The sequence below is a fragment of the Populus euphratica genome, unplaced genomic scaffold (assembly GCF_000495115.2).
Source record: "Populus euphratica unplaced genomic scaffold, PopEup_1.0 scaffold750.1, whole genome shotgun sequence".
NCBI lineage: Eukaryota > Viridiplantae > Streptophyta > Magnoliopsida > Malpighiales > Salicaceae > Populus > Populus euphratica.
Window position 1 is genome coordinate 103,400 of NW_011500617.1, and position 13,247 is coordinate 116,646.

The 13,247-nt window shown below is 29.8% G+C and overlaps 1 protein-coding gene across 1 annotated transcript; it reads left to right on the plus strand.

Annotated features, from left to right (window-relative positions):
- The first annotated feature begins 4,894 nt into the window (after positions 1-4,894).
- On the plus strand, positions 4,895-6,759 carry LOC105115706 (peroxiredoxin Q, chloroplastic-like). The gene is made up of 4 exons (XM_011012672.1): positions 4,895-5,169; positions 5,257-5,394; positions 5,894-5,983; positions 6,285-6,759. Exons 1-4 carry the CDS (start codon positions 4,972-4,974, stop codon positions 6,501-6,503), a joined length of 645 nt encoding a protein of 214 aa, XP_011010974.1. The 5' UTR covers positions 4,895-4,971; the 3' UTR covers positions 6,504-6,759.
- The last annotated feature ends 6,488 nt before the right edge of the window (positions 6,760-13,247 follow it).

The window sequence follows — 13,247 nt, forward strand, 5'->3', positions numbered from 1 at the left end:
TCGTTGTTAAATCTTTACGTTAATATTCCATCTCAAAGTTCTCATCATCTTCTTCTTCTTTTTCTTTTTCTTTATTATTATTATTATTATTATTATTATTGCTGTTATTACTACTATTATTATTATTAGTAATATTATTATTATTATTGTTGTTGTTGTTGTTGTTGTTGTTATTGTTATTGTATTCTTATTTATAATTTGTACAATTAACCTCCCTGTGGTTCGATCCCGGTCTTGCCGGGTTATTTATTATTTCGATAGTCCTGCACTTGGAAGAAGACATCAATCTTTTAGTCGTGTCAGCTTACAATTCGATTTTTCATAAGCGAACTAAGCATATTGAGATCGATTTTCATCTTACTTGTCATCATCTCAAACATGGCACCATTGCTTTGCCTTTTGTTCCTTCTTCCTTGCAGATTGCAGATTTCTTTACCAAGACGCATTCCACCTCTCATTTTCGTTTTCTAGTTGGCAAACTCTAGATATTTGTAGCTGCCACATCGTGAGTTTGAGGAGAGATGTTAAATAATATTTATATAATCTTATTTATTAAATGTAGAATAATATTTTCAGTTTAACCTATATATACTTTATATGTATTTAGGTTAAGGTCAAGCACTCATAAAATATAGATTATTCAAAATTGTAGCCTCCCTTTTATATTTAATCTTAACTATTTTAACACTTATCTCCCCGTAAGTGTCATTAAATCACTTTCCTACCCTCGAAATGGGATATGTAACCAATTCATTTCAATGCTATAAATACGTACTTAAGCCATATATAATTTTTTTTTAACTCTTTATCTTTTCTTATTCCTTTATTTTAGAAATCTTTAGCTTAACACTCCCTTTCCTGCGAACTTAACCATCAAAAGTCCCCTGCTTGTAGAAAGAACTTCTATGTTCATAGGTCAAATAAATTCCATATTATCTAAGACAAAAGATGACTCAGCGAGGAAACTCGTACCTTATTAATTCACTCGTCCACATTTCTTCATGAGTTGTTCAAGGACTCATCTGTGCGATCATTTCTCAAGTGGTTTCATGCTTTCGTACGTCCCTATATTCTCAGTTTTGTGTTTAAAAGATATATGAAGTATTTTTTTATCTTAACATCAACGGTACCCTATTGTTATTAGTACAGCAGTTAGTTTTTTTTTAGATTAACGTGGGTGTCCGGGCCAGCTTGCGCGCACCACGACTAATCCCACGGGCCCTGAAGTTAACGACCATGTAAGCCTCCAGTGGCCATCATATGAGCAACCAAGGACTCGAACCTGAGACCACAGAGGGAGCAAACCCCTTGATCTCAAGTCCTTACCACTTGACCACCATCTAGATGGTTAGCAGTTAGTTTTACTAACATCGTTAGACGTTGAAAAGTTTCAGCCCTCAAAACATGAAATTTTTTATTAGTGTTCATTTTTCCCCCCAAAATTTCTTATAGTATTCGTCTTGTTCTCTTACTTTATTTTTTTGTACAACTCTTTAATTGAAATTTTTTTTATCATCAAGTTTATAAAAAAATAATATTTAGTTGGTGAATAAATTTCTTTTAATTAAATCCATACATGTCAAATTATAAACTTGGTCAAAATTAGTTAAAGAATTAAAATAAACTTATGAACAATAGAAATATACTAGGCCTGATGCCTAAGCTTCATTGCCAGCCAAATCAAAATTCAATTCTAGCATAAAATATTTGAAATCAAGGGAAAAAAATTGACCAATATATTAAATTAAATTAATCAATTATTATATGTATTAATAAATACAAAAACAAACTAGCGTGGCTTGTTCGATCTAATAGGTTAAGAGCAAATTGGTTGCCCACTTCAAATGACAATTTGGTTTAAAAACAATTCACATTGTCATCATTTTAACCTATAGCTAGCCCCAATTTAAATGTGAAACAACATATTGTTAAAGGATTAAACCATAAAAAAAATAAGAGGTGAAATGAAAATATGATGACACATTGTACTAACCTGGATTAACAGGGAAAATTTACACCTAAGTAATAGACTCGACCATGATGAATTAACTTGGTTGGACAATTTTTTTCTTTGATTAAACTGTATAAAAGATTTAGGGAATGAAATGAAAATATGTTGATATATTATACTAACTTGGATTAACAAGGGAAATTTACACCAATGTAATGGATTTGACCACAATCAGTTAACCTGATTTGATAATTTTTTTTCCTTCTTTTATTTCTTCTCTTATTCTCTTTCTAGTTAGGCCTTGACTAGGTATTAATTGATTACAAGTCAAATTAAATTTGAAATTAAATTGAAGAGTTATTAAAGAATTAAAGATGAAATTTAAAAAATAAATAAATGTTAAAGGATGAAATTGAAAAATAAAACATTAACATTAAAAAAAGTAAACCTCAATGAATCTCCTAAACTTAAGATAATTTCTGAATTCATAACCCATGAAAACCTATATATGGGTTCAACTAAGAAGCTTAATTCTCATCTAATCTATTATTGAAGAATAAAATTAAAAAAAAACATTTTAATATAAAAAAATTAAAAGAATAAAGATCAAATTTGACATAAAAATAAAATGAAATCAAATGTAGAATGATGAAATTAAAAAACAAATTCAATCAAGAAAAAGATTTAAAATAAAATAAATAGTAATAAAAAAATAGAAACCAAATCTAACAAATGAAAAAATTGAAAGGATGAAATCAAAACAAAATTTTAATTTTTTAAATTATTACTATTAAAATAAATAGTAATAAAAAGAACAAGGATCAAATGTAAAGACAAAAAAATTGAAGGACTATTTTAAAATCTTGAAGTTCTAGGTGCAAAAATCAGTAAAAAAAAAGGTTACGAACCAAACTGGAGGTCTTTACGCCACACAAGTTGTCCAGTGATGAAACGGTCATTAAAATGATTCAAATGCCACACTAAAAGATATTGTTTAATTGTTTAACTTCCTCTCACACTACGCTTGAATAATATGGATGCGTTTGAAAGTAAAAGACCAAATTATTATCATTCAACTTGATTATAATAAAAAAAAAACATAATGAAAATACTAAAAATCCCTTATATGCCGGTCAAAGAAATTTTGTATTGAAGAATAATTTAGTTCTTTTACTATGCTTTAAAAATTTAAAAGTGAAAAAACCCTTAGATTCCAAATTTGAGATTTTTTCTTTTAAAATATTTTAGTTATATGCTCTCAATCAAATAATGACTAATGGATCATAAAAGAACTAAATTGCCCCCGAGTGCAAACCAACTGGGTTTTTTTTTTAAAATGATAAAATAATAATTATACTATTATAGTAAATAATGATATATATCTAGGGACATAATAAATCTCACTTTTGTTGTTAGCTTAAAAGTCAAACTTCTATTTTTCATATATATTATCTTAGTTTCCATAGATTTAGATTTTAAAAAAAAATTGACTATAAAATATGATTTTTTTTTTTGTCTCTTAAATAAATATACTTATGTTTAACTCTTGTACATCATATGTTTTAATTAATTTTCATCAAATTTACAATTTAATAGAAAAAACTTAATAAAAACATTCATTCAAGGAATAAACTATAATTATTGTAAAAATATGATGATAATTTTTTTTTGAATTAAAATCTTATTTATAAGAAAAAAAATAAAATATAAAGATGAGAGTGAATTTTTAAAAAGTTTAATGACCAATATATAAATCAATAAAAATTTCATGTTGTAAGTCTATGATATATGCCGTTGATATAAGGATATAAAAATAACAAAAATGTTATGTATTTGTTAATATTAAATAAAAAATAGAACATATTTTTTTAAAAAAATACAATTGAATAGATGTTGAGAATTATTAACCCTTTATCAGTTATAAAAAGTGCCTTCCAATAAATTAACATCGTTTTTCTCCATCATTTGATTGCGAGTTTGCAAGTGGAATGAATATTTTTGAACATTTTTCTTGGTGTCCATCCTGTTGCCATTATTTTTATGATGTTCCTAAATACACCAACTCAAAATAGATTGCAATTAAGTGACACCTATGAAATTAACAATTGTGTAACCCCATAGAAAATCAGACATGCTCCCCCAAACATAGCCCTATAAGAGCTATAGTGTTAATCCAAGCACAATTCGTTGACTTTCCTCAAGTTTTAAATTATAAATTTGATTAGTTAATTTAAAATAAAATTATTTTATTTCTTAATTAAAATAATATTATTTTAAAAATTAAATTTATATTTTTAATTATATTATAGATATTATAAATTGATTTACCTAATCAATTAAATTATACCAAATTAATTTTAAATTTATATTACAAATTAAATTAAAATTTTTTTGAAAGTGATCCATAAAATCAAATCAATTTGTCTGTTTGGCAGTATAGTTATAGTTGTTTTTTAAATAATTTTTTGTGCTAAAATACATATTAATAATATTTTTTTATTTTAAAAAATTATTTTTAATATCAACACATTAAAAAATTTAAAATATATTAAATTTTAATAAATAAATAAAATTTAAATTTTTTAAAAACATAGTTTACTCATCTTTCCAAACGGTGCTTCTAATATTATTACAAGAAACATAGCAGTTAAAGGTTGCGGCCAATAAGTGTCCACGCTAAAAAGCGATTCTATTCCCATCTTTCCCCAATCATGGAGCACGCCTCCCTATCGTTTGAGTGTCTTGAGAAATGTAATAGGGATTATGAAGTATTTTTTATTTAAAAATATATTAAAATAATAATATTATTTTTTTAAAATTATTAATATATTAAAATGATTTGAAAATGTTAAAAAAATTAATTTTAAAATTTAATTAAAAAAAGAAGAAGTTAATTTGAACCGTGTTTTCAATTACCAATGAATACTGCCGACAACTGAACAAATGTAAGATAAAAACCAAAAACAAAGAAAAAGTTCTTAAACATCGTTTGTTATTGCTGTTTCCTTGTCCTGGTAGAGATGGTTTCTATTTCTCTGCCTAACCACTCTCTACCCTCTCTACTTCCCACTCATAAACCCAAAAACCTATCTTCTCAAAACCTCCCAATTCTGTCCAAGTCATCACGTTCACAGTTCTATGGCCTCAAGTTTTCCCATTCTAGTTCTCTGTCAATCCCATCTTCTTCTAGTTCAGTGAAGACTACCATTTTTGCTAAGGTACATTTTGCTTCATAATGAAAACTACAAGCTTTAAAGCTTTCATTTTGTTGATTGATTGGTTGTGGGGATGTCTTTATTTTTAAGGTAAACAAAGGACAGGTGCCACCGTCCTTCACATTGAAAGATCAGGATGGAAAGATGGTGTCCCTCTCCAAATTCAAAGGGAAGCCTGTGGTTGTCTACTTTTACCCGGCTGATGAAAGCCCTAGCTGCACGAAACAGGTAACTAGATCTGTGTTACTTCAAAGGCTTTCATTTTTATTCATGGGGAGGCAACTAAGCAGAGATAAGATGGTGTAGGCAAGAGAGAAAAGAATTGCATTTGATTATCATCACAAGATGTCATTGGGAGATCTGCAAGTTTTCCCCATAATATACATAAAACATGTTTAGCAGGCACGGCTCAGGCTTGATTTCTAGGACCAAGAATCTGCAAGTTTTCCCCATAATATATATAAAACATGTTTAGCAGGCACGGCTCAGGAAGTTTGGTGATCGGTTTTAATAGCTTAAAAGACATTAATTTGCGATTTTGTGTGTCTGGCTCCTCGATTGCTTCGAAGGCCCTAGTCAATTTAGAAAGGCTTTGTTTAGGATTTTTAACTAGGAAAAAAACTAATTACTAAAAAATTGATGAGAAGAGACATAGGTTGGAATGATCATCAATCAAAGGCATCTTTAGGTATTGAATATATACACTAAAAATTAAGTATTTTTGCAGGCTTGTGCTTTCAGGGATTCTTATGAGAAGTTCAAGAAAGCAGGGGCTGAGGTTGTTGGAATTAGTGGTGATGATCCATCATCGCACAAGGTAAAAGCACGCTGCTTCTTTTTTGTTTTTTTTTTGTTTTTAATCTCATAGCTGTTTAATAATAGAAAATCATAATTATATGTCCCATTACAACCCTAATAAGGATGACATATTTACTGAGCACATCGGGCAACAAAATTAAATCCACTGTGTAGTTTTACTCACAGTTGCAGCAAGTGATTAATTAATCTGAATTAGTTATTTGTTCTTTATTTATTATACGAAATGCTAAATCGACGTAATGCAGAACAAATTCCCGATAGGATGAGATGATGCTAACAAATACTGCAATGATTCTTAGGCATTCGCCAAAAACAACAGACTTCCATTTACATTGCTGAGCGACAAAGGCAACAAGGTAAGGAAAGAGTGGGGAGTGCCAGCAGACCTGTTCGGAGCATTACCTGGGAGACAGACATATGTTCTAGACAAGAAAGGGATGGTCCAGCTGATCTACAACAATCAGTTCCAACCTGAAAAGCATATTGATGAAACCCTGAAACTACTTCAAAGCCTTTGAACCATCCATTCCATGTTGTCTGGCTCTTCTTTCACCTTTCCCCCAGCTAATCTGTTTCTTGATGGTTCGAAATTCTTGTAGTAGCCAGTCCCTCGCTATTACAGGCTATTATCTGGGTTCAGACCCTCAGTTTCATGTAATAGAGATGCTGTTCTTTCCTTCTCTTTTTATTTAAATAATTGCTGAAAAAGCCGGTTGTCATACCATGCTAGAAATATATACAGGTTCAATTGTTGAGCCGACCTCTCGAAGTTTTCACAGGGTGTTTGGTGTGAACCTCAAACAGGAAAGAGGGGCAACATTGGTTGAGGTCCATCCATTTCATTTCAAATGGACTAGTTTTTCAAACATGCTCCTCTAGATGGTCCTGTTCTTGTAAAATGCTTCTTGCGAGGAACTTACTTTTTTCTGGTTACCAGGTCCGCAATCGTTGTGGTCAGATTTCTGAGTAATTGAGGAAGCAAAAGCCTTTTCTTTTTCCTTGAAATTGCTTTCGGGTGAAACAGTTCTCCCCTTTTGCAAAATGCGTAGCCTTCAATGAAGTTCACAGAGGAAATATGACTATAAACTTGCAAATCGCGCGTCTTTGTAAAATTTCATTCCATTAGAGCCAACCGCTTGGCGTTTCAGAACTTCAAACCAAAACAAAGAACTGCGTGTGTCAATATGTGCTCACCAGTGGTCGTAATATATAACACCTTAAAATTTGGTATTAATAAAGTTTTAGTTGATGGTTATTGCATATTGGCAATATAACATTTAATCAGATGAAAATTGTTAAGGTATGCTCCATAACACATCACTAAAGGAATGGGAAAAAAAATTGAAGACTGAAAATGAAACACTTATGTGTGAGATATAACATAACTATCTCAATGTCTAAGAGCTTTCTAGCTAGTTTATATGCTCTCTTACCGTCAAATTCTCTGCCATCATTGAATCCCATCAGCTGTAGCTGTTTTCGATAATCTGCAAAAACATCAGCGGAACAAATTTCAAAATTATTCCTCATCCCTGATTGGAGTTTATCATGGAGCAACTTACGCATTATATATTATTGTTACTGATATCGCTAAAAAAATAAGGGTTTGCTTCATTGTTCATATTAACATTATTAGTGAAGCCATATTAACATATTAACATTTTTTTTTTTTTAGATTAACGTGGGTGTCCAATCCAGCTTGCGCGCACCACGACTAACATATTAACATTACTTATATAACAATGGGATAGTGCATTCAAACTCTTCCATTAATTAAATTAATGCGATCAGAAAGTTCTTTCATGGCTTAGCTTAAGGATATACATAAAATCAATAAATTTATCATCTCAAGGATGAATTCTATAAAAAAATTTTTTTTGATAAATCTCACCAATTAGTTCTTTTGAAAATACTCAAAGATGGAAACTCCTCACGAATCAACATTGTCTAAGTTGAATAAGTTAAAGAGGTCATCTCTATGAATAATATATCGAAATCCCTATTTAATTGGGTGATAAATAATGATTAAGGTATAAAGACGAAGAACACACTTTTTCTTCATTCTCTCCTTTGTTTTTGCCAAAAAGCTCTCCCACTTTTTTTTCCCTTATATATATATATATATATAAGAGAAACGAAATGAGCACCAGATGTATCCCATCAATAGGCTCACATTTTAAAAATAAGTCAATGTTGACTTTTTATATCTTATCACTTGTATAACCTAAAAAGCTTTAGGTTTCTGTGTATCTTTTTCATAATTTATATAGGTTATGGTTCAAAAGAGACGGGATGAAACCCAATAATTCTCCCCCTCCCCACTCATTTAGAGGGCTTCACCAAGCCTATTTATTTTTCTATAGAATTTAAATTTCTTTCTTAGTAATTACTTGGTCATTTTTATGGTATGGATAATGTCAAATGACCAATCAGCCTCTTGGATCAAGAGGGTTTTTAAATGTATTGGAATAAATCGTAAAATTATGATTTGAAATATTCAAGAATCATCATCTAGTATTATGGTCACTAGAAAATCTAATGACTTGCGAGAGTTTAGGTAAAAGGACTAGTCGTGTATAAAAAAAACATATTACTCCTAGTACACCCTACCTATGATAAGTAGGTTAAAACCTAACTATTTTAAAGTTTAAAATTTTAATGGTGCATTTATTTCTATTTTTTTATTTTTAATTCATAGGGGTATACTTTATAGTGTAAATTCATACCTCTAAATATTAAAGTCTACAAGTAATTCATAACATTTTATTTTTATCAATTCATTTAATTTAATATCGAGAATATGCATTACTGATGTGGATTAACCCATGAACACCAAGGACCCATTACACATTTCAAATGGGTCAATCACAAGGTTCAAAACAAAGACATTGAAAAAAGCATTGAATGTACTGATTGTGCAAGTTTCAGCTAAAACTGAACTTAAGAATTTTTTGGAGCATCAAGAGGAGGCCTTAATGCATTTAATCTATGTGTAAAAAGGACCCAATCCACCCTTATTTGGACCATGAAGTTTCGGTAACAAGGCTCCCAATTTTGTATTAGTTTTGGCTAGCCTTGTTTTATGATGTTTCCATATGTTTTGTGAATTCCTATCTAGTTTTAGATTTCTATTATGTGTAGTAATATTAATTATTTTATTTAAATATTAGGATTTTAAAACAAAAAAATTCCTTGCTAGGTGAGGAGAAAAAAAAAAAGAAAATAAAGGAATCCAAGCTGACTTAAAAAACACATGTGACACCAAAAAAGGAGCATTAAATGTAGCATCCTTTTCCTTCCAAAAAAAAAGATAAATACAAGGCTAAGATCATAATCCTATTCTAATTTGAAAACCAATAAGGCAACAACTTTCCTTTAGTTCATAGGATTATTGGGGTAGAAAGTAATATGGGCTATAAATAAGTCTTCTAACATACCAACAAAGTTTTTCCTTTTCTTTTCTTCTCTTATTTTCAAGGAAGAACAAGATTTAGACTTATAGACTTTATTTTTATTTTGTTAGCTACAACCCAAGGCTTGTTTGGATTAAGATTTGGGCTTACTAGTAAAGGTTTTGAGTTAGTTTTTCTAAGTGGATCAATTCAACCTACAAGGGTAAATCCATTAGGGTTAATTTCTAAGAACTTTAAAAACAAATAAAGCCTAAAATTCAGCATATTAGATGGATAACACTTCTAAACTTTTCAATTTAACATGCGAAAGAGATTATTGCATTCTTTGGTTATTGAATGAATTGAATTTGACTTATCAAATATTATCTGGCTTTATAGATTCATTCAATTTCATTCCAATCGTGTTAATGCCTTAAGATAGATTTTTATTATGTCACACTCTTATCAGATATTTTTTCAGCTTTCCAAGATCAAATCTTAATCTTAGTTGTTGGCCGCGTAACCATGTGATCATGATGTTCACATTAGTTGATATTAGAGCAAGGATTCAAGAACATATCATATCTTAATGAAATTCACATTTTTTTAGTGTTCATTAAGTTTTTTCAGTTTTTGCATCAATCTTTTTCTTCTTTATGCCTAGACATATTAGTAATGAAAATTAATATTTTGTTTTTACTATCTTTAAAAGTATTAGTTGAATAATTTTTTAAAAAAAATTATGTTATTCAGAGCTTGTAACATAACTCTTAAAGAACCCTAAACAAACCACCTTAGAATTAATTCAAATTTCATATAATGCTTTGTAAAACCCCAAAAAAACTTGAGTAAAAGGTCGGCCTAAGCTAAGTAACATAATCAAAAGATTAATGTCTTCTCCCAAATATAGGAGTGTAGAAGTAATGAATAACTCAACAAGACCGGGATTGAACTATAGGGAAGTTAACTATATAATAATAATAATAATAATAAGTTAAAGAGGACTATGAGATTGTAAGATTAATGTGAGGATTAAACAATGATAAAAACAAATGTCAAGGTTAGAGGATCTATTAATGGTATTTCAAACTAGTATAAACTCATTTTATTACTCAACTAGAAACCACACACAGAGAAAGTTCCAATCAGATTATAAATTGTTAATATGATTACTGACACGACTAAAAGATTGATGTCTTCTTCCAAGTACAGAAGTATCGAAGTAATAAATAACCCGGCAAGACCAAGATCAAACCACAGGGAGGTTAATTATACAAATTATAAACAACAACAATAGTAACAACAATAACAACAATAATATTAGTAGCAATAATAATAATAATAATAATACTAGTAGTAGTAGTAGTAGTAGTAGTAGTAAAGGAAAAGAAGAAGAAGAAGAAGAAGAAGAAGATGAGAACTTTGAGATGGAATATTAATGTAAGGATTAAACAATGATAATAACAAATGTCAAGGTTAGAGGATCCACTAATGGTATGTCAAACAAGTATAGTATAAACTCTTATTATTCAATTGGAAACCACACACAAAGGAGGTTCCAATCAGATTATAGATTGTTAACATGATTACATTAGTCATCTTATTCAATTAATGCTAATACTTGTAAATCTCGTCAAGCATTTACTTGTAAATCTCATCAAGCATTCATGATTATAACTTATGTTAACAACAAATCAAGTTCCTTTCATAGCTCAGGTGTCGGTTATACCATATAGTATGGGCTATGAAAGTGCCAAGCATTTGTTGTACCAAGTGTTATACAACATAAATCAAGATTAGTCATTTAACAAGTAAAGTATTAAAGAGTGAACAAGATAACAAATACAAAAAATGTTAGTATCAAACATTAAAGTCCATATTAAGTATACACTATACTTATTCTTATACCATTAGTGTAACCTTTTCACCTTGACATAATAAATTTAGCTAAACATAATGAAAGAAAGAAAAATAAATAAATAAAATAAGAACATAAATAAGATAAGAGTTAACTAAGTAAAGGAAAGGAAATGAAAGGCATAAACTTGATATTAAGGAAAGCAAAGCATAAACATTACAAAAAATACAAAGAGAGAAAGCAAGAGCATGATCTTGATCTGGAAACCAAGATGCCTAAATGCATGACAAATGCCTCCTTTTATAGGACAAAATTGGGAACTATTGATTTGATGACTAATTGATGAGTGGGTGACCAACTCTTGACTTAATGACAATCCTTATCTTCTCTTGTCTACCCAAAACATCATTGATAACATCCAAATTGGAACCACTTAAAAACATGAAAGTTGTAGAAAATTATCTCATCTTTCGTTTGAACAAATTCAGGTCATTTGGACTTTTAGAACTCCAGATATAGGCCAAACACTGAACAGTGCTCGGGCTGGAAGACAGATTCAGACTTCTTTGTTGTTGCTCTAATTTGGACATGAAAATGATCTTTTTAGATCTTGGGCTCCATATGAAAGTTGTAGGCCTATGTCTTAACTTTCCATCCATATAAAGTAGACCTAAATCTGAGATCTACAACTCTAGATATGACTCAATTACCAAACATTGTTCTGATTTGGATTGCACCGGCATCTCTTTTCTAAGTTTGGTCATCTCTTTGTCCTTTCAATTTCAATTCTTAAATTCATCAATCAATCCTTTCATTTATATGATAGGCCTGCATTTAAAATGAACATTTACCATAAATTAAAGGTATCTTATATTATTAGATATCTTATTATAAAACATGTTTTAGTTAAGGAGTTATTGATACTTCAAGTGCAAAATGATGACATAAAACCTTAATAAAAAATACACTTTTAAGTATTAATCACACCCCCCAACCAGCTTATTACTAGTCCCTAGTAATCAAAGCGTTAAAACAATTTGCAAATTCCACAAAGCAAGGTATTCATCATTTAACTTTCATTAATCTATCCAGATAAACAAACTCTCATGAAATTTATATATCTGCTCAATACCTCTTAACAAGATATTAATAAACCTTTCTTTTATGCTCAATGTGTCAACAAATAATTATAGGGCTTTTCTTGGAAGAAAACAAAATTTTTGTTCTAATGTTTAAGGTTAACTTCCTTGGGATGGGATTATTATTTTTGTCTTTTTTTTTTACTTTTTTTTCTTTTTTTTTTTAAATATATATACATATAACTTAAAACATCATGCATCTTTAACTCATGTAACGAGCTTTCGGCTAATGACTCCCAAACTAGTTGGTCTTAGGGCATTAGGTGTTGACACATCCCTACGAGCTTAGTAACTCGGGTCGCAGATACTGATATGTACATAGTGCAATGTTTGATTCCCTTAAGCTTTTCTCCTCAACCTATGTAGGAAACGTTGGGCCAATAGCTCCCAAGTTAGTTGACTTTAGGGTATTAAGTGTTAAAGCACCCCTTCGGGCTTAATTGCTTAGGTTAGGGAGGCTACGAGACCAAACTTATCTATATTTTTATTATCATCATTTTTTTTTTGCTCTTTTTTTTGTTTTTTTATTTTTTTAAAATTATATATTATCCCTTTTTCCTTAGTTGTTACCTACACGACTAAAAGGTTGATGTCTTCTCCCAAGTGCAGGAAAAAGAACATAAATAATGTAATAATCCATTGTGTAACCCATAATCATATGTTAAAGTGTGTGTGTGTGTGTGTGTGTGTGTGTGTATGTAAATCAAGGTTTAAGAATACATGTTAAATGAGTATATGAGTAGAATTAAGTGATAGTAATGCGAGAGTTTGTAAACCTGAATATTTAAAGAAGTATTATGATAGACCTTATTAAGAATGGTTACTAAGATGTGTCTCAAGAGTCATAAAAAGATCTTCTTTACTTTGTCATTA